The sequence below is a fragment of the Perca fluviatilis genome, chromosome 9 (genome assembly GCF_010015445.1).
Source record: "Perca fluviatilis chromosome 9, GENO_Pfluv_1.0, whole genome shotgun sequence".
Lineage (NCBI taxonomy): Eukaryota > Metazoa > Chordata > Actinopteri > Perciformes > Percidae > Perca > Perca fluviatilis.
The window spans coordinates 6,979,820-7,006,314 of NC_053120.1; the positions used below are offsets into that span (position 1 = coordinate 6,979,820).

At 42.0% G+C, this 26,495-nt stretch overlaps 1 protein-coding gene across 1 annotated transcript in view; it reads right to left on the reverse strand.

Annotated features, from left to right (window-relative positions):
• The window catches only part of LOC120565467 (PH domain leucine-rich repeat-containing protein phosphatase 1-like), a 30,341-nt gene extending 4,370 nt beyond the window's left edge, over positions 1-25,971 (reverse strand). Inside the window, 14 exon segments of the mRNA XM_039811273.1 lie at positions 1,846-1,962; positions 2,097-2,227; positions 3,033-3,195; positions 4,019-4,219; positions 4,414-4,569; positions 6,752-6,847; positions 6,955-7,015; positions 7,127-7,329; positions 8,607-8,834; positions 10,046-10,192; positions 13,992-14,140; positions 16,381-16,506; positions 18,288-18,484; positions 23,981-25,971. Coding sequence (XP_039667207.1) covers positions 1,846-1,962; positions 2,097-2,227; positions 3,033-3,195; positions 4,019-4,219; positions 4,414-4,569; positions 6,752-6,847; positions 6,955-7,015; positions 7,127-7,329; positions 8,607-8,834; positions 10,046-10,192; positions 13,992-14,140; positions 16,381-16,506; positions 18,288-18,484; positions 23,981-25,592 — 3,587 coding nt within the window. The 5' untranslated portion in view covers positions 25,593-25,971.
• Positions 25,972-26,495: the final 524 nt, after the last annotated feature.

Below are 26,495 nucleotides of genomic sequence, written 5' to 3' on the forward strand. Positions count from 1 at the left end.
GAGTCTTAAAGGACAGAAAGTGCAGTTTAGAAATTCTTCTCCCTGCCAGTGTGCAGCAGTGCATTTAAAAATAAAATATTTTTCAAAAATAATACATTTATAGCTGTAACTGCAATACCGTGATATTTTTGCTGAAGGTTATCATACAGTCAGAATCTCATACCGGCCCATGCCTATTGCTGAACGATACGTTTTTCGATAAAATTTTTATAAAATCCATTTTTAGCCCCGTCTCTGCGTAATGAAGAGTTTTTCCTGCATGTCTCTATGACGTGTAACGTTAGACAGCCAATCACAAACATTATTAGATGTTAGTAGAAGTACGCTGTATGCTTATTGGCTCACTGACGCTGATGGGATTTACTCATTAGGTATTGAATGACGAGGCATTTTTCGATACTGGATACTAAGGAGGCAGTTTGGTCGGTGCCTAAAAATAATTTGGTGCCCAGCCCTATGTATCTGTGTCGAAACGTCATGGTACAGGGGTGGGGGGGAGTGACGGTCCGGTGCACGCAGAATGCACGCTATGTAGATTGCTGCGAGTAATGAGGAACCAATACAAGTGCAAGTTCTGCCCGGAAACCTTTAGCCAGCAATAGATGCTGAGTTAGCACAACAAGTGGATTGGCGTGCCAGTCTGTCACATTATGGCCAACGCAATACCACTCAAAGTTATTTATGTAGAATGGGGAGAACTCTGCCAAGGATATAGCTGAGCAAAACATCCCTGCCTTCATCTAGTTTAGTTAGTTTTTTGGTTTATTTTGAACATGTAAAAAAAAAAAATACTTATTGTAAGTGATTCAAACAAGAAATTCCCATGTTCAAAAAGGAGTAGGAAGAATAAATAAATAAAAAAACACACACACACACACACACACACAAAAAAAAAAACACACACACACACACACACACACACACACACACACACACACACACACACACACACACACACACACACACACACACAGTGAGTAAGTCTTAATTTACATGTGTGAATGGTTCAGCAACTGCACATCTGCAACTGGTCCAGAATGCAGCAGCTAGCCTTCTAACCAACCCACTAAAACACGAGTATAGTCCTGGTTGCAATGCAGTGACTTTCACTACATTCTAAAACATGTCAGATCTTGTTAATGTCCTTATAAAGCTTTGAGGGTTTGGCCATTTCGTGTTTGTTTTTTTCCTGTCTTTTTTTTAACTCCATATCCGTTTCAGCAGTCAGATCTGCACCGACACACATCTGCTGACGGAACGGGTTTAAAGCTTTGCTGTCCAGACTAAAACATGTCATGCTTTTACTGTTCAGCTGTAACACCAATAATGTATGTCTGTATAAATTGGCATTTCTATAATTTTGTTTAATGCAGTTTTCTATGCAAATTTTGTATTTTATTACTATGGTTATTGTATTCGATTTTTTTGTGTATATGAGGGCTTGGCAATAGGGAGAAAATCAGATATCACAATATTCTTGACCAAATACATCGATATCGATATTGCGGCGATATTCTAGGGTTGACAATTGGTGCTTTAACAAAATATCTTCACACTTAGATTTTAGATAAATAATCATCAGTAATGTGGACATAATTCCTAAGTGGGGAAAAGGCAAATAATAGAACAGTTACAACAGTCTGGTAAGTTCAGAAATGTACATCACTTTACTGTAATGCAGCCTTTAAAACCAGGAAAAGACATCACTTATGTCATATCACGATATCACGATATCCAAAATCTAAGACGATATCTAGTCTCATATCACGATATCGATATATTGCCCAGCCCTAGTGTATATTCTAAAAGCACTCTGAAACACAAAGAGAGGGGGGGAGGACTGACTTGTTTTTGACCCCAGAGGCCTCGGTGTAGCCGTGGCTCCAGACTGCCGGGGCCCCGTGGCTCTCACTCACACACGGAGCTGAAGGGGATGGATCCACCCTGAAACATTTGATATTACTGCAGGGAGCAGTCAGAAAGGAAAGAAAGACAAAAGGATCAGCCAGTTGGTTTTAATAAGTCAACTTTTTTTTTTCCTCCATAGATTATGTATCATTATTATGTAAGCACTGCAGGATCCATGAGGCTCATACTTGAGGAGCTCCAGGCTCTTGTGGTCCAGGTTGAGGCGAGGGTTGCCTGTGAGGTCCAGCTCCTGAAGCTTCTGGGGAAGCGTCTCTGGCAGAGTGACCTCAGTCAGCTCGTTGCAGCTCAAGTCGACACACTGAGGAAGCACAGCGCAGAGTGAGAGACGGACAAAGGGTCGGTTCACGTGGCTTTCCATCTAGGGCACGGCTACAGATTTACATCAGACCTAGTGATTCGCTTGTTCTCAGGTGTTCTGTTCAGTGTCCACTGAAAGAAAGTTTGTATGTCCCCCAACGCTCGCTAATAACAAAAGCTTCTGACCAAGGAGTTTCTTGCATCAATACAGAATATGATGCACCTTCAAATTTACACAGGCAGGCAGACAGACAGACAGACAGGCAGACAGCCTTCTTGTTCCGTTGCAGCATACATAACAAGTTGACCTTGCTCTGTCTCCAGCATTGTTCTCCATTTCTCTGACGCAAATGATGGCTCCCTTTTCTCTCTTTAACTCTGTTTTACACACACACACACACACACACACACACACACACACACACACACACACACACACACACACACACACACACACACACACACACACACACCATCATTTGGGTTCAGAGAAAGGAAGAGATTGGGGAGTTACTAGCAGAATACAAAGGATTTCTTGATTTAGCTAAACCCAATAAAAGGTGAACACAGAGGTAGACAGAGAGACATAAAAAGGGAAGAAGAAGCACGACTTTTGTCATCAGAGTAAAATGACGCTGAGATTCATCCTTATTTTCCCAACCTAATTCCGCAAGGCACCTAACTGGGACAACAGCTAATAGCCATATGTACGTGTGGATGTGTGCCTAGAAAAAAGAAAGAAAAATACGACAGCTAAATGAATGAAAGGAATGGTTGCCTAAGATACCTGCGTATATCAGACTAACCTTGATCTCGGGCAGCTGGAGAACCTCAGGGAACGCGTTGATGCAGTTGGAGTGGGCCGACAGTGTGTGCATACGCTGGCAGCTGAGGATGGTGGTGGGCACGGCCCTCAGTCTGTTGCCGCTCAGGTCCAGCTCCTCCAGCTGCTCCAGTCGGGCCAGTTTACTGCAGGAGGTGGAGGTACGGTTGTATCAGAGCGCTGGCACCGCACATTTTATTTTTGGAAACCACATTCATCAGACTCATCTCTCGTGACCTAAACCTGAGTCTGACGCAAGGCTGTGATTTTACACTGGGCGATAATGTAAAACGTACCATGCTTTTTAGGATGAGGGCAGCTCATAAAAGCAAAAGGATGAGGGCGGTGCTTAGCGCCGGACAGAGTCACGGCGCCTCTGCAAAATAGTCTCGGGAAGGAACTTGTTTTGGTGGAACGTGCTCGTTCAAAAGTTGTTTTAGTCGTGCAACAGAAAACTCAGATTGGACAGATAGTCTAGCTAGCTGTCTGGATTTACCCTGCAGAGATCTGAGGAGCAGTTAACCATAGTCCTCAGAAATCCACCGGAGTTTAGAACGCCAACACAAAGAAAGCAGAAGGTAACGGACATCTGGCCGAAAAGAATTTCCAGCGGCGACGGAGCAATCCCAGAAGTGGAACGTCGTGGATATAGACTGTTTTGTATGTGTATGTAAGCTTGGGCGGGCCTAAAAGCATACAAGCAAACTTGTGTGATGTTCTGCAACCGCACAAAGCCAGAGGTCGCGTCACACCTCAGTGTGTTTTGGGAAACCTAAACCTCCCAAACTACACTTTAATAACTCTACTGAACACTCCGGAGGGTCCCAGTGTGTCTACGTGTGAGTTTTCTGTTTATTATTTGAATTTACTGTATTCAATGCAGCAAAATAAAAAAATAAAAAAAAGGTATGAAATGTATTGATTTACTCTTTTGCATGCTTCAGTTCATATGCAGTCCTGTTATTTTACCTGGCAGTGAAGGTCTGCAGCTGGTTGTAGGCGAGGTGCAGCACCCTGAGGTGGCCGTGTCCCGTCAGCAGAGGGACACACTTGTCCGTCAAGCTGTTGCTGGTCACGTAGAGCTCCTCCAGGCTGCTGAAGCTGTCGTCTGTTAGGCTGGCTGCAGGGAGGTTCTCCAGCTTATTGGCTGACACGTTTAAGTATCTCAAGCTGCCACAAAATCCCAGCAGAGAATTTAAACTTAGTACTTGAACAAATTACTTGACAAAAATAAAAAGCGACAGATGGGAAGGGAAGAAATAGGGATAGATAGATGTGAAGGAAAGATTTGAAAAACACACAGGTGTGAAGGATGAAAATACCCACGGAAAGAATGAATAGTGAAAAGAAAAAGAAATGTTCACCTCTGTGCTTTGATGAACAGGTTGTGTGGAAGCTCGGTCAAATGGTTGTGCTGGAGGTCCAGGACCTCCAGCTGGGATCTCTCCAGCCTCTCAGCCAGCAGACACACTTGGTTCCAGCCTGCCAGCAGTTTTCTCAGGCTTCCACTGGACAGCAGTCTACGCAACACAAACACAGCGAGCTCAGTGTCTCTCTCTCTCTCTCTCTACGCAACACAAACACAGCTCTCTCTCTCTCTCTCTCTCTCTCTCTCTCTCTCTCTCTCTCTCTCTCTCTCTCTCTCTCTCCACAACCCACACACAGCTCTCTCTCTCTCTCTCTCTCTCTCTCTCTCTCTCTCTCTCTCTCTCTCTCTCTCTCTCTCTCTCTCTCTCTCTCTCTCTCTCTCTGTGTGCGTACTTTAAACCTGTCAGCGTGAACTCTGTTCCCCCCATGAGGACACAGAGCAGTATTTCGTGCACCCCTTTGTTATAATGACCCAATTACCCACTGAAGTACAATAAGTTAAATCAGCTCTTGAGTCACGGCTGGACTAAGAAATTGAGTTGGAATTACATTTGTGCTTCTTGGAGTCTGTAGTTGGACCATTATCATCGTGGATGTTTCCCCACCCCCCAAAAAAATAAAAAAAATAAAAAAATCAATGCTCAAATTGTCTGTGAAGGCAACAGCACAAGTTTGTAGTTACTGCCAAAGGCTGCACACAGACTGGAAATAGAACTGGTGTAGGCGTGTTGCTACAGGTAGCGATTAGACCTTTTGGAATAATATGTTTATTTAAAGAGTTTACAGACTTACCAGAAACATTACTATCCAGTGTATCTGTATGAACACTGTCTGCAGTGTAACATAAACAGCAGCCCTGTCGTTTTTTTAAAGATCATTTCTTTGGGCATTTCTGCGTTTAATGCCCATGACAGCATGAAAGGGGAGAGAGAGGGGGAAGACATGCAGGAAACCTGCCGCAGTGCCTATTGGAACCCGCAACCTTTGCGTCAAGGAATGAACCTCTTTATATGGGCGCACGCTCTACCAACCGAGCTACCCAACCCCCGCAGCCCTGTCTTTTTAAACAATGTAAAATTACATTATAACCTTCATTGTTAAATTAACTTTTTGGAGTCTCAGAATGACATTGTGACATAAGTAATGGCAATAAAGTTGAATTAAACTGAATATAATCTGTGCATTTGCACAGGATTGCTAAATTAAAGGTTAAAAAGATTTTTTTCTGCATGATAACACTTTTTTGCCTCAGCCCTCAGCATCAGTACTCCCCCTGTACCAACAAGGCCTGCCCCTTCTTTTGTTTTAGTTGACTAAAATTTCTTAATCGATTAGTCTTTTTTTTCATGCTGAATGACTTACTTTCAAGAAACATATGAGCACATCTCTGGTAAGCACAATAATTAAAGTGGTGCTTTTTCATAATTTCTGTGAAGAAATTCAGTTTTACAGATCTGTCAATTAAAGGTCCTATGACATGCTGCTTTTTGGATGCTTTTATATAGACCTTAGTGGTCCCCTACTACTGTATCTGAAGTCTCTTTTATATAGACCTAAGTGATCCCCTAATACTGTATCTGAAGTCTCTTTTATATAGACCTTAGTGGTCCCCTAATACTGTATCTGAAGTCTCTTTTATATAGACCTTAGTGATCCCCTAATACTGTATCTGAAGTCTCTTTTATATAGACCTTAGTGATCCCCTAATACTGTATCTGAAGTCTCTTTTATATAGACCTTAGTGGTCCCCTAATACTGTATCTAAAGTCTCTTTTATATAGGCCTTAGTGGTCCCCTAATACTGTATCTGAAGTCTCTTTTATATAGACCTTAGTGGTCCCCTAATACTGTATCTGAAGTCTCTTTTATATAGACCTTAGTGGTCCCCTAATACTGTATCTGAAGTCTGTTTCCCATAATTCAGCCTTGGTGCAGAATTACAGCCACTAGAGCCAGTCCCACAATGAGCTTTCCTTAGTATGTGCCATTTCTGTGTTTGTAGCTTTAAATGCTATTGAGGAGGAGAGAGGGGGGCAAGGTGGAGGATGGGGGTGTGGCCTTGACCAGCTTACAGCCACGGTTGTAGCTCTATTTCCTCATGGGCGGGCCAAATTCTCTGGGCAGCTGTGGGCGGCAGGCAAAGCAGAGAAAGGGGAGGTAACCTTGCTCCTTAAGAAATCTTTAATTATGTGCTACATTATTTGAGCCATTAAACTATTACATCCAAGGAGCTACCCGCCTTTCCTTCTGCACTTTAAGAACCCTTTCTTCGGAGCTTTTTTCTTTTTTTTGCGATAAACGTGTCGATGCGGCAGGTGTTTGTGTGTTGCTCACTGTATGGGCAGCTCTGTAACAGCGTTATGGTTGATGTCCAACACCTCCAGTTTGCTGCTCTCACACACCCAGGCAGGGACACATCCCAGCTCGTTCCTTTAATAAAACAAAGACAGTCAGCGCCCAGATATATAACGAGCACAGAACCTTCTTTTTCCAACACAGGAAATAGGACAGTTCAAGTATTCATAGAGTCTTCATACCAGGACAAATCCAGAACAGTCAGATTCTCTGGCACGGGCTGCACCTCCAGCAGCTTCAGCTCTACAAACACAGCGTGCATAATCCTTCATAAGCTGTATGTACATGTATATATAGCAGCAGACATTCTCATATCTGTTTAACATCTATACAGCACATCATAAGAGTTAGTACCGTTGTGTGCAGCGTGCAGGCTCTTGAGGGAGTGTCCACTGACTCTAAGGGTGGAGAGAGTGTTTCGGTCACAGCGGAGGAGCTCCAGCCTGCAGAGAGGCCTGACATCCAGCTCCTGTAACCCAGTGTCCCTCAGGTCCAGCTGGACGATGTGGACCAGCTGCTCTGCGTCTCCCACTGTCACAGTTTGAAGCCGGTTCAGCCTGTACATGATATGATACAATATATTTTATTTACGTGGCATGCCGTTAAGTGGGCCTATCCCACACGGAATTACATGACACCAACAGAAAAATTATTTCATCCACAGCTTCCGGTCCAATGTCCACACACAACATACTTCTTCTTTGCACAAAATAAAGAAAAATGTATTACAGCAGCCACAACACAATATTGTAACCCATAAACTGTCCAAGTGGAACTAAACATTTCATACATAAAACAACTAACTACAGACACACACACAAAATAATAATAACAGAGACAGACAGAGAATCATCGATACAAAGCAGTCTTCCTTTTAGACCATGCTTGTTCTAAAAAGTCTGCAAATAAAAAAAATGTGTGTGTATGTACAAGTGAGAACTTGAGAATGTGAACAAAAGGAGAGAGGGTAAAATAGCTGGTGATTTACTTCTGTCATTTCATTAATCAATTTAGGGGTGACCCCAAATAGTCAAATATTCGATGCTTCGAAGGCCCTGTTCAGACCAAAGGTTGGCGACGAGAAGACTTGAAACTTGCAGCTACTTGCAAGGCGCCGGTCTGCACTGTTCTGAAAGCTGCCAGTTCACACCAATGCGGCGAGACAAGACTGTGTATCATCTCCACAGCTCAGCAACAAGACTCTTTGTACTTATGCTCTAACTTTTGACTTTCGGGCTTTTTTGTAGCTGGATATGTCATCTGTTGCGTCTACATATGAATGTGGATAACATCAGTGATAGCGAGATACTTGCTACAGTTGCACTTCTAGTGATGAAAGGGCAAAAAGCAACGTTTTAACTCTCCGATTCTTGGCTTTGTTCTAACGCCGCTCGCTCTCTTCAGGCACACTCTAGCTCGCTCAACCACATACCGTGCTCGCGGGCAACCCTTTGAAGCTTCAGCCAGCGTCCGTCCAAAGCAGAGAAATAAAATGTATCATGGATCATTTCATTTCTACTGTAATGAAACGAGGATCATGTCATTTTGGCTATATGGGCGGTGCTCAATGTCTGATTTTACAAAGAACTACCGTGCCTGTTTTCTCCCAATAAGTTAATATACAGTTTGAGCCATTGTTGCTTTGGCTGCAAAAAGTACTGAACTTTAATTATTTAATTATGTGATTTCCAAATCCACGGGACAAAAGGACAAAAACAGGCAGTGATGCAGAAATACAGCGCAGATTTTCTTCCTGCAGCATCGTGGGAAGTGTTAGATTTCAGATGAGCTTTGTTCCTGTGTTGCGTCCAGGAGTCCGTGCGGATATGTTTACCTGAGATCTATGTGGCGAGCAGGCAGCCACTGCAGTCCGGCTATATCCAGGACAGGGAGCTGGTTCCCTGCCAGACAGAGTCGCTCCACGCCTCTGAGCTTCTCCAGGATGGGGGGGACGCAGCTGAAACAGTTGAAGGACAAGCCAAGGTAGGTGAGGCCCTCCAGGGAGCCCAGCTCCGCAGGCAGAGAGCTCAGAAAGTTACCATCCAGGAGAAGAGTCTGCAGGCTGGACACAACAACGAGAGCAGAGAGGGGTGATGGACCTCAAAAAGTGCTTATACAAGTGCTATTAATCTGTAGGGATGTTACCATGTAACTCAAGATTCGATTCACGATAGGACTTTCGCTCTGCATGGACATGCTCATGTTGCATGCAGAGACTGCCACTAGCCAACAAAAGTGCACACTGCCCGTCTCATCATAATATTCATCATAATATGTGCAGTTAGGGTAAGCTGCAGACAAAGAGCTGACAAATATTACTTTATTTATAAAAATTGTGCAAAACAACAGTGTCTCCTCTTATCAAAAGTGCCATTGAAATTGTATGTTAAATAACAAAAATTCAATAAAAAAAATTACGATGTTTTTGAAACAAATCCCACCACAAATTGACCTAATAAACAGAAAAAAATATATCTTCAAATAAATGAACTAAGAACACATAGTGAAGTCAGAACTCAAGCTTCATGTGAAATCAAAAGTAGATGACGCCCTAGGATGATAAAAAATTGCATCGCGATTAATTTATATCGACTTTTAACCGATTCAGGAGGCATTGTTACGTCCTTAATAATCTGCACGTGTGTTTTTAAAATATCCATGAAACTCACAATAAAACTCCTCCCATTTAATGAGTGTTTTAAAAAGGGAGGGAGGGGTAACTTTGCCTCCATCTTTTATCTGCATTGCAGGGTGACCACACCGCACTCTTGTTTCTCACACCCTCCCTACATTGCCTCTGATTGGCTAGAATTCTTTGGCCGGCCTCATAACATTGGTAGGTGGAACTACGATGATTGGCTAATCCCAGTACATCAGAAACAAATCCCATGTGGACTTTCTAATTTGTTTATTTTTTATAAAATAGTCATACGGAGTACATAAACAGTACATAACCACACACACAATAACTGCACACTTGACCCTAAATCCCCCTGTAATGCGGGGACAGAATCGGCATTACTCAGCATGCACTCTGATCACCTGCACCGTCGGGACAGAAGTCTGGTGCATGGCCAGTTGTTCACTTAATACAGAGAGGGATTAATCTGCACTGATCGCATCACAAGGACAACAACTCCTATCCTGAGGTTACCGAGGACACATTCTGCTCTCGGGGAAATAGTCGGCAAATTATCATCATCCTTATCAACACCGTTATCATGAATAGCTTCAGCCCAGAGGTTGACGCCATTCTTCTGTCAGCACACTTACTTGTGCATGGTTCCTACTTCTGCAGGCAGAGACGAGAGGCGGTTTCCAGACAGGTTTAGCTCCGTAAGCGAGGGGATGTCACACAACGCCAGAGGAAAGTCTGACAGAGCGTTATTTGACAGAGTGAGGCTTCTCAGTTTACAAAACCTATAGAAAGTTAGAAAGAGGAAGGGGGGCAGGAAGAAAAGGGCAGACAAAGAGAGACAAAGTTATAAATCTCTCAGGCCTATAATCAGACTTCTTGAGGGTCTAACAAAAGCATGTTTTTAGTTCCATAGCACCCGTCTCTTAAACAGGGAAGATTACGAGAGGAAGCCTGTAAAAAGGTCTCAAGGACACAGCACCATAACACTCAGTACAGACACTATTTAAAGCTAAGTGTTTACATGACTAAAAGATTTCAGAGTGTGTTTCAGGTGGGAGCGTGTGTGTGTGTGTGTGCGTGCGTGCGTGTGTGTGTGTGGCTGTCTTTCCTAGCCTAATCTAGTTCACAGAGGGGTCGGGGTGAAAAGGCTGCGCCCGATCCACATCCTTCCGAGGGGAAAGTCACAGGCACGCCACGGGAAGAACACATTCCTCAAAACACCGCCCGGGAAGCGTGTGTTTATGGGGGAACAATGGCGGTGTATATACAGTATATATGCATTCATTTGTCATCAAGTAAATGTCAGACTTCAACGTAATCCTCTCTTGGGCGGCTACAAAGGAGCCAAAATCAAGAGAGACAGAAATTGCTGTCCGGTGAATATTGGATCAGAAGAGGATGGCGTTGAAACATGACACAAACGTTGCATTGCTTCTTTTGGACAACCAGCGGCTAGATGTTCACGTAATTGATTTCTCATCTTGTAATTATCTCGACAACCACGTCTGTGTGTATAGTGTTCGGATAACGATGTTAGTCAGGTCACTAGCAACTTCACTTTATCTGAAAGCAAATAATATTACACATCACTAAACATTGGTCCTGTAATACAGTTATAGTCTGGTCTAGTGCTACAGTGAAGGAAACAGCTTTTCATTCAGCTAGAAAGCTGTTAAACAAGGATGAAGCCACAAACACGACTCAGGAAGCTCTGCAATATGTTGTTGTTTTTGTTAAAGTCTTTTAAATCTTTTGCTGCCACAGAGAGAATCAATGTGCCGAAACATGCGACACTACTTCATCTTTACAACAACAAGTCTGTTTTGTCTTCTTGTCAGTAAGTACAGTGAAAAGTCCAGAACCAACAATAAATTGATCCGACAAACGAGTGCCACTAATCCCACATCCTCTGTACTGCTGCCAGAAACACTCATCACCAAATGTGTCTCCACCCGCCACTGAAAGTAATCCCCAGCAAATATGCCATTTAACTCAAAGAACACATTCAAGATTCATGTCTTCAGAGCCACAGACGGGGTAGGAAAGACAGAAATGATTGAGAGACGGGCTAACACATTTTAGATTTTGGTCTTTTCACAGGATTAGTTAAAAATAAAAAATACATAGTCTATTGCTTTAAATATGACAGAGCACAATGTTTTAAATGATACTTATTTGTAGTTCTGGATCCTGTTTAATTGCCATTTTGCTCACATGCTCATTATTGTAGCTACCTGTATGTCAGTATTTTGATGGGGCTCTTGTTCAATAGCAGATGACGAATGTGATAACATAAGATAAGATAATTTATTGTTCCACAATGTGGCTTATTTTGCTTGGGCCAACCCGCCATGCTGCTGCCATTACCATTACCATTACGAACATACATACATAGATGTTACTGAACACACAACACAGCAAGGTTCCTAAAACACTAATCCCTTATCCCTAAATAATTAATTTAACCCTCCTGTTGTCCTCAGGGTCAAATTGGACCCATTATCAAAATGTCTATATTTATATATAAAAAAAAAGAAAAAAAAGAAAAGGGGCTTCTTTTCCAACCAAATTACTGAGAAAATAACATGGATGGTTCCAGGTTCGCCAAGTACAGTTAATGATCACTACTTTCATTGAATTTTGAGTTGTTTTATTCAATTTTATAGCATTTGAAAAAAAATTAAACGGTTTCTAAACAGTATTCTGACATCATCTTTGATTATCCATCAACATACATTCCTCTAATATTAGTCAAAATAATTCATAATTTCAGTTTTTTTTACTCAAAAATTAAGTATAATTTAAAAATCCAATGAGATTTAGTGACCATGAATTCCGAAAAATAAGTGTAACACTAGTGGTAATAAGTTGGTGTCCGTGGCGTGTATACAGTACTGGTGGTAGTGGGAAAAAGCGTCAACAGTAAAAAGGCAACAAAAACATTGAAAAAAGCGTCCCAAAAAATAAAAAAATGGGTTAAAAAAAGCCCCGAGAGGACAACAAGTGCATGTTCGGCGGGGGAAGACAACAAGAGGGTTAAAGGTCCCATGACATGAAAATTTCCCTTTATGAGGGTTTTTAACATTAATATGCGTTCCCCCAGCCTGCCTATGGTCCACCAGTGGCTAGAAATGGTGATAGGTGTAAACCGAGCCCTGGGTATCCTGCTCTGCCTTTGAGAAAATGAAAGCTCAGATGGGCCGATCTGGAATCTTCTCCTTATGAGGTCATAAGGAGCAAGGTTACCTCCCCTTTCTCTGCTTTGCCCGCCCAGAGAATTTGGCCCACCCATGAGAAAGAGAGACAACATGGCTTTCAAACGAGCAAAGTGGCAGTTGGTCAAGGCCACACCCCCCACTCCACCTCCCCCCTCTCCTCCTCAATAGCTACAGACACAGAAATGGCACATCCTAAGGAAAGCTCATTCTGGGACTGGCTCTAGTGGCTGTAATTCTGCACCAAGGCTGAATTTCGGAAAAGAGACTTCAGATACAGTATTAGAGGACCACTAAGGTCTATATAAAAGAGACTTCAGATACAGTATTAGGGGACCACTAAGGTCTATATAAAAGAGACTTCAGATACAGTATAGGACCACTATTATATAAAAGAGACTTCAGATACAGTATTAGGGGACCACTAAGGTCTATATAAAAGAGACTTCAGATACAGTATTAGGGGACCACTAAGGTCTATATAAAAGAGACTTCAGATACAGTATTAGGGGACCACTAAGGACTATATAAAAGAGACTTCAGATACAGTATTAGGGGACCACTAAGGTCTATATAAAAGAGACTTCAGATACAGTATTAGGGGACCACTAAAGACTATATAAAAGAGACTTCAGAAACAGTATTAGGGGACCACTAAGGTCTATATAAAAGAGACTTCAGATACAGTATTAGGGGACCACTAAGGTCTATATAAAAGCATCCAAAAAGCAGCATGTCATAGGACCTTTAATAGTAGTAAAACCAAAGATATCCTCCCAATCCATCTTGACCCAGACATTAATTTATCTGCTAGTTAAAAGCTTTATTGACGAAGGGACAAATTCATTTCTAAATCTATTTAATCAACATGGAGGGACTCTGAACCTCCTCCTAGGAGGGCAGGAGCTCCTACTCAGCATGGAGAACATGGGATGGGTCATCAACTATCCTGTTTGCCTGTTTTAGAGTAGTGAATAATAACTGCGCAGACCCACAGACATTCTCTTACACTAAAGCTGACGTTGCTACACAAGACTGTGACATCAGCGACCAATTTAACAACAGGTGGCTGGATGCAAACTCTCTCATCACAAGTGTAGCTCTCTTTTAATCATCCAAACCACACAGCCGCAGACACACACACGTCATCTGTAATTTTATCTAAGCTGCTTCCTCTTTAGACCATATGGTAGCTCCCCAAGACAGAAAAAAAAACACAGAGGGAAATTCCACATCCTAAAGAGAGAAGAACAAAAGGGAAAAAAATAGTGCTTTTCATGTGTCGGCTCCTCCTGTTGCCTTGTTCCTGAACACAAAGGATGGTAGCGGTGTGGTGTGTGCAGGAGCGGTGGGGACAGAAACTCACCTGGTCAGTGCTGGAACACCTTTGTGCAGCGACATAAAGTTGTTTTTGAGATTGAGGTGTGTGAGGTCCTGGCTGTAAAAGAGCTGAGCGGGCAGCTCCTCCAGGCTGCAGCACGACAGGTCGACTGAGTTCACCCTCTGGGACGCAATCTGACAAAGGGGGGGTGGGGGGCGGCACAGGACAATATGATGAGCAACTTTTAACCACAAGAGGTAGTAAAGATATGTTAAATCCTGCTATCATCCTCATGATAAATTAAGCCTTAAACTTAGTTTAGTGTAGTCAGGGTTTCCCCCAGTGTATTGGAAGCCCGGTGGCCCACCGGGCCTAAGTTGCCCCCCCACCGGACCTAAGCCATTGGGAGGAAAAAATGTAAATGTATTTCTAAGACGAGACCCCAGCCGAGCCCTCATCGGAAAAAAGGCACTTGCCACTGGGCCTAACAACTTTTCCGAGGGAAACACTGCTGAGTAATACATTATAAAGACCTGTTTTACCTGAAAAAAAACTGCTATATATTTGTTAATAAGCATATACAGTGCCTTGCGAAAGTATTCGCCCCCCTTGAACTTTTCGACCTTTTGCCACATTTCAGTCCTCAAACATAAAGATATAAAACTGTAATTTTTTGTGAAGAATCAACAACAAGTGGGACACAATCATGAAGTGGAACGAAATTTATTGGATATTTCAAACCTTTTAAACAAATAAAAAACTGAAATATTGGTGCAAAATTATTCAGCCCCCTTAAGTTAATACTTTGTAGCGCCACCTTTTGCTGCGATACAGCTGTAAGTCGCGTGGGGTATGTCTCTATCAGTTTTGCACATCGGGAGACTGACATTTTTGCCCATTCCTCCTTGCAAAACAGCTCGAGCTCAGTGAGGTTGGATGGAGAGCGTTTGTGAACAGCAGTTTTCAGTTCTTTCCACAGATTCTCGATTGGATTCAGGTCTGGACTTTGACTTGGCCATTCTAACACCTGGATATGTTTATTTGTGAACCATTCCATTGTAGATTTTGCTTTATGTTTTGATATCATTGTCTTGTTGGAAGACAAAAACCATCCCAGTCTCAGTCTTTGCGAGGTCTTTCATTTTTGTGTTTTCTCCATCAATTTTGTCCTGCATTGTATGTGTCCATCCATCTTCCCATCAATTTTAACCATCGTCCCTGCTGAAGAAAAGCAGGCCCAAACCATGATGCTGCCACCACCATGTTTGACAGTGGGGATGGTGTGTTCAGGGTGATGAGCTGTGTTGCTTTTACGCCAAACATAACGTTTTGCATTGTTGCCAAAAAGTTCGATTTTGGTTTCATCTGACCACAGCACCTTCTTCCACATGTTTGGTGTGTGTCTCCCAGGTGGCTTTTGGCAAACTTTAAACGACACTTTTATGCATATCTTTAAGAAATGGCTTTCTTCTTGCCACTCTTCCATAAAGGCCAGATTTGTGCAGTATACACTGATTGTTGTCCTATGGACAGAGTCTCCCACCTCAGCTGTAGATCTCTGCAGTTCATCCAGAGTGATCATGGGCCTCTTGGCTGCATCTCTGATCAGTCTTCTCATTGTATGAGCTGAAAGTTTAGAGGGACGGCCGGGTCTTCGTAGATTTGTAGTGGTCTGATACTCCTTCCATTTCAATATTATCGCTTGCACAGTGCTCCTTGGGATGTTTAAAGCTTGGGAAATCTTTTTGTATCCAAACCGGCTTTAAACTTCTCACAACAGTATCTCGGACCTGCCTGGTGTGGCCTTTTGTTCTTCATGATGCTCTCTCGCTTTACACAGACCTCTGAGACTATCACAGAGCAAGTGCATTTATATTTATGGAGACTTGATTACACACAGCTGGATTCTATTTATCATCATTAGTCATTTAGGTCAACATTGGATCATTCAGAGATCCTCACTGAACTTCTAGAGAGTTTGCGCGCGAACTAAAAGGAAAGGGGGCCTGAATAATTTTGCGCCCCACTTTTTGCGTTTTTATTTGTTAAAAAAGTTTGAAATAGCCAATGAATTTCGTTCCACTTCATAATTGGGACCCACTTGTTGTTGATTCTTCACAAAAAATTACAGTTTTATATCTTTATGTTTGAGGCCTGAAATGTGGCAAAAGGTCGAAACGTTCAAGGGGGCCGAATACTTTCGCAAGGCACTGTATGTACATACTTTTTGAAATCTATTAAATGTGTTACACATTTCCATGTCAGTTTCTAATTCATTCCACAGTTTAACTCCATACACCAAAACACATCTTTGCTTTACTTCTGTCCTGCTTTTTGGTTTAGTGAAGAATATGCAACAATAAGAATGGAATAATTATGGATGCGAAGAGTGTAACTGTGGACACAAATGCATACATATATAGAAGAGAAGTACCTTTGAGGCCGTCCTGTGCCAGCGGAGGTGCTCTGTGTAGGAGTCGTAGCTGATGTAGTAGGTCTGACTCTGAGGACCGGCGGAGCTGAAAGCCAGACAGTGGCTGTGTCTCCGAACTTCTTCCACCTGCAGCACAGAACATATTTCAGTTTCCTTGGATCTTTAAAAAAATAAAATAAAAAATCTTCTGGGGTTACAAAAAGTTGCCATCTTTTCCATCTCTGACCCTTTTGTTTTTTTCTAAACATACTGTATATCCAATCTCTTTTGGAAATGGCTGATATTAGAGCTGCAAAGATTAATCGATTAATTGTCAACTATTAAATCAATCGCCAACTCTATTGATCGTCTGAGTCATTTTTTATGAAAACATTCTCCGATTCCAGCTGCTTAAATGGGACCAATTCTAGTTTCTTCACTCCACTTTGAGTTGTGGACAAAAAAAAAGACATTTAACGACGTTAGCTTGGACTGATCGACATTTTTCACCTTTTTCTGACATCTTTTAGACCATACATGAATGAAAAATAATCGTTTGTTGCAGCCCTAGCTGATATAGCACAAATTGTTCATTTTACATTCTGGTATTTGTACGGATTACACAAATAAGATAAAAAACGTGTTAATTTAGATGTGACGGTTCCTCAATTTGTTTCTTTATCCTTTGGACAGAACCAGTCTAGCAGTTTACACCGGTTTCCAGTGTTTATGCTAAGCTAACTGTTTCATGGCTTCAGCTTCATATTTACTGTACAGAAAAGAGATGAGACATGATAAGTTTGACACTGTACAACTATACATAATATATGCTGTACAACAATACACTTGCACTAACCTTCATCCTGGACTTTACAGCTGCCTATTGCACATACTATGTACTAGGGGTGTAAGAAAAAAATCAATACACTTGAGTATCGCGGTATTTTATTTTGCAATACTGTATCCATTTTCAAAAATGCAATATCAATTTTTTTATTTTTTTTATTTGAAAGTTACGTGCAAAAATATTCATGTAAGACAGTGGTTCACGTTTATGTTGTGTTTAAACCCCCCTACTGCTAGATGGCTATGCTGAGACACACCACTAGTGTCCTTGCTTAACAGTGCCTAACAGTGCCTGACTTCTTGCTAGAAGCTAACAACTTAGCTTTGGCTGAACTTTGGCCTACTTTAGCATATAAACATTAGCTCACTAAGAACCTGGGAACCACAATCCCATACTGGCAGTTTGATTTTCTGTCTACTGAATTGTTAACCTAAAGTAAACTTCTTTGACTTTTATGCACATCATTTCTTTTCTTTTTTAAATATTAGTTTTTCTAAAACTATACTTAAAAAAAAATCCCAACATATCGCCTTACGCACAGTATCGGAATATATTGCGATATATTGAATCGTGACCCATGTATCTTGATACGTATCGTATCGCCAGATTCTTGACAATACACAGCCCTACTATATACTATATATTCTTTGCAAATGTTGTACTCAACCCATTCAGCCTATTTTTTCTTATTCTTAACAGTTATTTTGTATGTACAGTATGTTTGTTTTTCTGTATTTATTGTGTATTTCATATTAATTGTTTAATATGTTGTTTGTTAATGTATGCACCTTTCACCAAGGCAAATTCCACATAAGTGTAACTTATTGTGGCACTACAACCTTTTCTGATTGTTCTGAATGCGTGGCTGAAGGAGAGGAAGCCAAACCTGGTGCAGCACATGGCTGGACAGGAGGAGCGCACGGGAGCGGCGTACAACCTCTGAGCTCCAGAACTCAAATATTTTGTACCACTGCTCTAAACCACAGAGAGGAGTTCTGTCCCTTTAATACTGATAAACCAATAAACCAATCCAGAATACTACTTAAGCAAGTTAAAGACATGAAAACACTTGAGAACGTACCTTTCCACCGATGAGAGGGAGGATGTGCATCTTGCCGGTGTGGGCGTGTTTCACAGATGAGACAATGAGGCAGGTTCCACTCAGCGTGACCTGGCGCTTCGACCAGCGGTTCACCGGCAGCGCCAGCTTCCCTTTCCGCACGTTGAACACCCCAGAAAGTTGCACGCGCTCCGAACCACCCACACTTCGAGGCTTGCCTGGAGAGAGAACATTGCTTATGATAGTTAATACACACTGTTTTTATGTTTCATAATGGCCTTTTGGAACAATAGAACGTGCCATTTTTTATTTTAGCTGCCCTGGATTTTGTCAATCAACTCTCTCACACTGGTTTTCTCTTTCACAAAGTGAAAGCCACAGAGAGCTATGCGGTTATGTAAGTGAATTGTTGTTAATAGCCTGTGGGCTGAGAGAGTGAACGGTCACTCAGACGTGACTGGTTACATTAACCCCTTGCTGACACAAAAAGCAGCCACAGTTACAGGACAAAGCAGGGGATTGGCCAGAAACAGGTGTTAGCTACCTGTATTTCAGTATTTGGATGGGGCTCTTGTCCAATAGCAGATGACGAATGTGTTAAGATAAACTTTATTGTTCCACAATGTGGAAAATTTTGCTTGGCCAACCCGCCATGCTGCTGCCATTACCATTACAAACATACATACAGACATACAACATACATACATAGATGTTACTGAACACAGCACGGTTCCTAAAACACTAATCCCTTAGTAAAAAATAAATAATTAATTTAATAGTAGTAAAACCAAAGAGATCCTCCAAGTCCATCTTGACCTAGACATTAATTTATCTGCTAGTTAAAAGCTTTATTGATGCAGGGACAAATTCATTTTTAAATCTATTTAATCAACATGGAGGGACTCTGAATTGTTTTATGAAAACTCAGTTCACAACTATGAACTGATTAATAATGTTATCTCTTATAAAACTGGGTTTTCCGGTCTGTACTTTTTACTCTTTGCTCTGGTGATCACACACACCCACAGGTTTCACTGGGGCTAACCAACTCCTGAGTGGGGCTGTATCGAACCTCAATACGTCAGATTAAGAGTTATTATTCTTTGATCAGATAGCTCTAGATTTAAAACAGAATTTTGACAACTTTAGACAGTATTCAAGTCAGTAGTCGCTGTACAGCTGCCTGTGTTTGGACAACATTCAACATTTGAGAACGTATGATTCTTTTGTGAAATGGAAGGATTTGTAGAAATGCATGCTTCCATTCTCCAAAGTAAGATTTTTGGAAAAAGTAACAAAAACTCTTACTCTTGAGCCAACGGGCGCTCAAACTTTTACAGAGGTTTGATGAAGACTAAGACAATTATGTTACAAACACCAACACACAGAAAAGTCGGCAAAAACTTGAAAGCAAGCCACTAAAGCATGCATTTAAAAATCAGGTCAACGACCAAATCTGTCCATTTTGGTCCTTAAAAATGTCCACGACTCTCGAAAATAGTGATACTGGTCCGTTATAATATCCCAGACCCCAAGGTTCCATACTGGATTTCAATTGCTGCTTTTATCCTACCAACAATCCAAAACCAAAAGATATTTAATATTAGCAGTGACAAAGAAAAGCAGCAAACCTCACATATGGCATTTGCCTTAAATCAATTTTCTGTTTATCACCTAATCATTTCAGCTCTACATGTGTTTAAAATCATTCTGGGTCACTGCCATCCATAAATTCAAAGCTTTGTGTAGTGAATATTTCAAGATGAAGGATCTGCCCGCATGAAAACTTTGAGTTCGGTGAACAGGGAGTCCTGACAGTGCAGATGCCGCTGATGTCGGTAAATATAAATAAAGATATGAAGGAAGCCACTGAAATTCAAGATAAACTTTGGCCAACACTAACACTATCGAGGTGTAATCCAACAATCAGTCGGTGACATCATATGGTGTCTTTTACCACAAATGCATAGATGTTATGATTGGACAAATATGACGTAAACTTACTGATGGAGCCGATCAACACGAGTCTCTCAAACACACCCCATTTTAAGCTAAACAATAATGTGGAATTTGTATTGTGTGGGTCCACCCTTCCCTGGGCGGCGCAGCCGAGACATAGTGTGTTATTCCCCCCCCCCCCCCTTTTTTTTTTTTTTTTTTTTTTTTGGGACATCTTTTTTTTTTTCATGCAGCCATTTCCTTTCCTGTTCATGCTACAACTCATCGTTTTGGTGCATCTTGTCCCTGCCAAGCCCTGTGCCAAGCACCTGACAATTTCCTTCCATCTTTCTTACTCGCAGCAGTTACAAGACTGCTTGTGGAAGACTTAGGTACATGTATTTGGCGTCCTTCCTCAAGAAAATGTTAAGTTTTTCAACAAAAACATGACATTTCCCCATACATTTTGTGTCGCTTTGTGGTTTTTGGTCATTTTTAGGCTCTCTGTGGTCATCTGGCATCTCTTTTTAGTTAGTCTGTGTCCCTTTGTGGTAGTTTTGCGTCTCTTTTTCACATCATTTAGGACCATTAGTACCATATCTCGGTCGAAAAGCCAGAGCAGATCATAAATAACACTCAAAAAGCTTAAAGACAACGTGGGGATTTCCCTAATACATGTGTCTCTTTGTGGGATTTTGTATGTTTGTGGGTTATTGCATCACTTTTTGGTCATTTTTGTTTTTCATTTGGAATCTCTTTGTGGTCGTTTTGAGTAGAGCTGGGCAATATATAGATATTATATTTATATCGTGATATGAGACTAGATATCGTCTTAGATTTTGGATATCGTAATATGACATAAGTGGTGTCTTTTCCTGGTTTTAAAGGCTGCATTACAGTAAAGTGATGTCATTTTCTGAACTCACCAGACTGTTGTAACTGTTCTATTATTTGCCTTTTACCCACCTAGTCATTATATCCACATTACTGATGATTATTTATCTAAAATCTCATTGTGTAAATATTTTGTGAAAGCACCAATAGTCAACACTACAATATCGTTGCTGTATCGATATCCAGGTATTTGGTCAAAAATATCGTAATATTTAAATTTTCTCCATATTGCCCAGCCCTAGTTTTGAGTCTCTTTTTTCACGTTGTTTTGGACCATTATCATCAGTATATCGGTGTCTAAAACGTTGGAAAAGCTAGAGTAGATCAAAAATAACACTCAAAAAGCTTAAAGACAAAACTTGCGAAAGAAGTCCACTGAGGACAAACTGCAATTATTAGATTTTAGAAAAATCATTAAGTCACATTCATTTGGCTAAGGTGCTGCCCAAAACGGCTCGGATGCTACACCTAGACCTTACAACGGCAGGGAAAACCCTGGATTTCAGTTTAAACCAGCTGGCGTGGTGCTACTGTGATGTCCACGCCCCAAGGACAAAATGAGACGTTTGCCTTCACGGCCTGTGGGTGCCGTGGGAGTTTTGGGCACCAGTATCAGACACGTTTGTTGGGTGAGTGTTTACCCTTGAAGAGTAAAGCAGTGACCTCTGGGTACTGCAGCTCTGAGCTGAAGAGGAGTCTGCTGCTGCGACAGTCTCAGGGAGATCCGAAACACTGAGGAGGTGAAATCTGAGTTCCACTAAGGTCACTTTTCTCTTACTGTCAGCACAGAGTGTGTGTGTGTGTGTGTGTGTGTGTGTGTGTGTGTGTGTGTGTGTGTGTGTGTGTGTGTGTGTGTGTGTGTGTGTGTGTGTGAGATAGAGAGAAAAGAGAGAATGCTTGCCAGAGAGATTATGCTGAGTCAAAGGCCTGTAGCTCTGAACATCAACATTAACAATACTGTACACACTGAGACTACAGGACAGCGTGGAGAAAAATATGAATGTGTATCCTATATTAATGGGAGACTTCTTATTTCTTCAGACCTATACAACTTTATTTTTCAAAATTGGAAATAAATCACTTTAGAAGGGGCTGTGAGTTAACTATGCTTCACTTTTTTATGTTGGTGACCACTGTTTTACAATTATTTAAATGTAACTGTTGTTGCTGTGCAATTAATCAAATTTTGATCGCAACTTCAATTTCAATTTTGGCTCCTAACATCACAAAAACAATGTAGGCCTAATTGAGAAAAAAAGATTCTTTGCGTTTCACTTTTATCTGTATTTTATTCATTAGGCTACTTGTTTTCAAAATATTGACAGTTGATTTTTTTGTCTTTATTATTTAATACTACAGTATATATAGATACTTTTGTCCAATGTCTTGAGTATACCTTTAGGTTAACGCCGACAGTATGTGTAGTAATAGTGTCTTTTGGTGTGTTTATTGTATTAAATAGAGCTGCAAAGATTAATCGATGAAACCATTAGTTGTCAACTATTTTCATCATCAATTAATCGGTTCGACTTATTTTTTATGAAAAAGACCTCGGATTCCACATTCTTCAATGTGAATATTGTTCTAGTGTCTTCTCTCCTCTGTGACAGTGAACAAAATATCTTTGAGTTGGGGACAAAACAAGTCATTTGAGGATGCCATCTTGGACTTTGGGAAAAGACTGGTCCACATTTTTCACCATTTTCTGACGAGACCAAACAACTAACCGATTAATCAAGAAGATAATCGACAGATAAAAAACGGCAAATGAAAAGAATTGTTTAGTTGCAGCCCTAGTATAAAACAAACAGAGAGAACAGGAGAAAAGAAAAGTGTTTTAAAAGAAGATTAGAGCGGGACACTGAAAACATTTTCAAACAGGATTAGGAATGTGACAGAAATGAATTTAGAATATGTTAATTTTATAAATAACATTTTTTGTTTGTTTCTTCCTCCAACATCACACCACCGCTCTTATCTCTACCGTCTTTGCTGAGGGTGTCAAAAACAAGGTCAAAAACAATATCCAGTTGTGCTAATCCCAGAAGAGATCATGGCTGTTTTCCCATCCTCTTAGCCTGCTTGTCAGCAAAACAGGATCGCTATCAATAATAACAACAACAGAAGAAGAAGAAGAAGAAGAAGAGAAGCAGAATCCATAATGCTTCCTGATTGGTGATTGGTGTTCCCAAAGAGCACACCTGTTACCTCCAGATGTGTCTGCCTGCAGACCTACACACAGGGCTTGGGTGGGTTTACAGGCAAAACACTGGGTATTGTCCCCCCGGGACAATTGAATACACTTGTTTAACAGTGCAACTGACCAAACACAATGACAGCACCCACGCTGCACTGATAATGGATGAACAATGAATGAGCAGAGACAAGTCGAGCACAGCTAAAGTGGCACGGTGTGACAAGCGGCTAGAGGCAAAGTGTAATTGGAAAAGAGCATTAAAAAAAAAAAAAGTATTAATCTGGATGTCCTGGTTGTCTCGTAAACATACAGTTAGGGCTGCAACTAACGATTACTTTCAATGTCGATTAATCTAGCGATTATTTTCACGATTCATTGATTAGTTATTTGGTCTATAAAAATGTCAGTCCTCAACTCAAAGATATTCAGTTTACTGTCACAGAGGAGTAAAGAAAACATAAAATATTCACATTTAGGAATCTGGAGAATTTCAATTGTTTTTAAATTATTATTTAAAAAAAAATGACAAATCGATTAATAGATTTGATATCAAAATAGTTGACGATTAATCGACTTATATTTGCAGCTCCAATGCTTTTCAGATCTTTCTTTAGGAATACATCATCATCCACCTGTAAAAATGTTTTTTTTTTTTTTTAACTAACCTAGACAAAGTACTACTCACCAAAGTAGAAGCGTATCAGGCAGCCAATTTCTGGATTCATCCCCTCCCCCTGCACCCTCCATGGATCTTCAAACCCCAGATGAGTGAGGTACTCATTTAATATCTGAAGAGGCCTCTCATCATCTCCCAGCCGCCGCACGGCTCCACCGTGCAGCTGGAGGAAGAGAGCCGGGGTCGGGCTGGTGTTGATGGGCTCAGGCCATCCTCTGCTCCCCCCTGGGACCTCCGGGTCAGGCTGGACAGATGCTTGGCTGGACAGGGGCCGAGTCTGAGAGCTGCTGGGGCATTTAGATGGAGGTGTGATTAATTTGGGGGCATTTACATTATCACCAGCTCCAGCTTCGATGTCATCTAGTGTGTTTGTCACTTGGCTGGAAGCGCAGCAGGGGTCTGTGGTGGGCATGTCTGCAGCAGATGTGTCGGTTGAATGTGTTGGAGAAGAGGTGAGGTCAACTTCATCTGAGGAGCTCTCAAACGGATCAGGCCCCTCTGTGGCGCTGTCACAGGTCGGGCTCAACACTGAGGAGTCTGTACCCGGACCTAGGCCATCGCTCAGCGAGTCCCGGAGCTCTGTGCTTCTGGGCCCGCCTGGGCTTAAGTCCTCACAGGTGCTGCCCTCCATATCCGAACCAGAGTAGACCCCATAACAGTCTGCCACACTTAGGCTCAAATCCATCACAATGTCATTCAGATAAACCTCAGATGAAGAGTTCCTCGCTGTTTTATCATCCAACAAGTTAGAGGACAGTTTAGTGTCAGGGTAATACGGTTTTGTGTGTTCATTCTCATCTGCTTTGGGGTTTTTGACATCCACGCTGTCAGCGAGACTTTTGATTTCATCAGTGTGCCCATTACTATCTTTACAACGATCATTTAAGTCAACTAAAGCAGCAGTTTTGCAGTTAATTCTCAACACAGCCCCAGCTTTGCTCCCATCCAGCTTACTGGCTACGTCTGCAGCAGTGGTGTCCACTGTACAGAGCACCGGTCGCGGGTAGGAGGGCGTGAGCCAGTCGTGGACGTGAATGCAGCCCCGCCGGAGGTCCGATCTCACCCATGTCTTATCCGAGGCCTGGAGCTGCTTTGACTGCTTCTGCCGAAGAAAAGTCCTCCTATCCAGGCTGAGGGTGCTCAGCGGCGAGGCTAAGGGGGCGGGACTGGTCGCCTCAGCAGAGGACAAGCCGCCGGGCGAGCTGCTGGTCGGCGGAGCCCCGAGCGACAGATTCCGCTTGTGTCTCTGCCGTCTCCTGCTCAGCAAAGAGTTGACAGAAGTGGTGCTGTTGACTGATGTCAGGCTGTAAATGTTGGCTGTTTTTACGGCGGGAATGTTCATATTTTTGGCCGCACCACCGATAGCGTTGGCAACTTGGTTTTGATAGATCCCGTTCCTTATCGCAATCTGGAGAAGGGAGGTGGCTGCAAGTCCCTTGCCGAAGAGTTTCGCCTCTGCGCCCCCACCGTCATCCTCCCCGATTGAGGGTCTCTTTCCCACAGACAGCGGCGTTAATCCACTTGGTTTCACGGGATTATTGTCGCCGCTAGAGTCAAGTATCCCCTGTGGTGTTAACGAAGTTGAAAGCGCCCCAGACTCGTTTTCCTTCACACTTTCCATGTTAGCTAGCAACGGCGGCGCCAGTTAGTTAGCAGGAACAGCCTGCAGGTGAATGTTAGCCTCCGTTAGCTCACAGTCGTTAGCTCGCTCTACTTACTGGCTAGTTTATTCCTGGTGTACGGCTCCACGTTTAGCTTAGCATGCTAAAGTACTGCGCGGTTCGTCCAAAGAGTTGCTCCGCTACATCACCCCATTTCGTAACATGCCGGGAGCTAACCGGGAGCTAACCGGCTGGTCGAGATAAGAAAACGCATATTCTAGTTGGTCGCCATGGAAGCTAGCGCGAGAAGGCGCGACTGCAACTGTACAGACAGATGAGACTGTCAGCAGTACACGGTGGACAGGGCGGGGTCTCATTGGATATGAATTATGACACCTTCAGGTGCTCCCGAAAGCTCGGAATTTGTATAGCGCTGTACATGACAGATGATCCGACTTGACAACGTGGTTAAAACAACGGGGGAAGGGCGGAATCCCCCATGTTTATTATTTGGGTTAGAGAGCAAGTAACCGAGGGTAAAGTGTGAGTAACGGTGGAGGAAGTACTGAGATCCTTTACTTAATTAAAAGTACTAATACCACACTGTAAAACTACAAGTTACTCTATGTAAGAATATTAAACATGGTAAAAGTCAAAGTAACACTCAATTTAGAAACATGTCCCCTGACTGTACTTTTATATATTATTTTATTAGATTATTATTACTCATGCATTAATGTAAAACACCTTCATGATCTTTTCCTCACAAAGCACATGAAAGCGCGAGAAATATTTTTTAACTACAGAAGCCGTGAAGTACGAGCATGAATGAGCCTCTGAAGGCATATGTTGCCTTCAGAGGCTCACAAGTGCAGTTTACTTGGTTATTTAGCTCAAACAAAACGGTCACATTTTAACAGTAT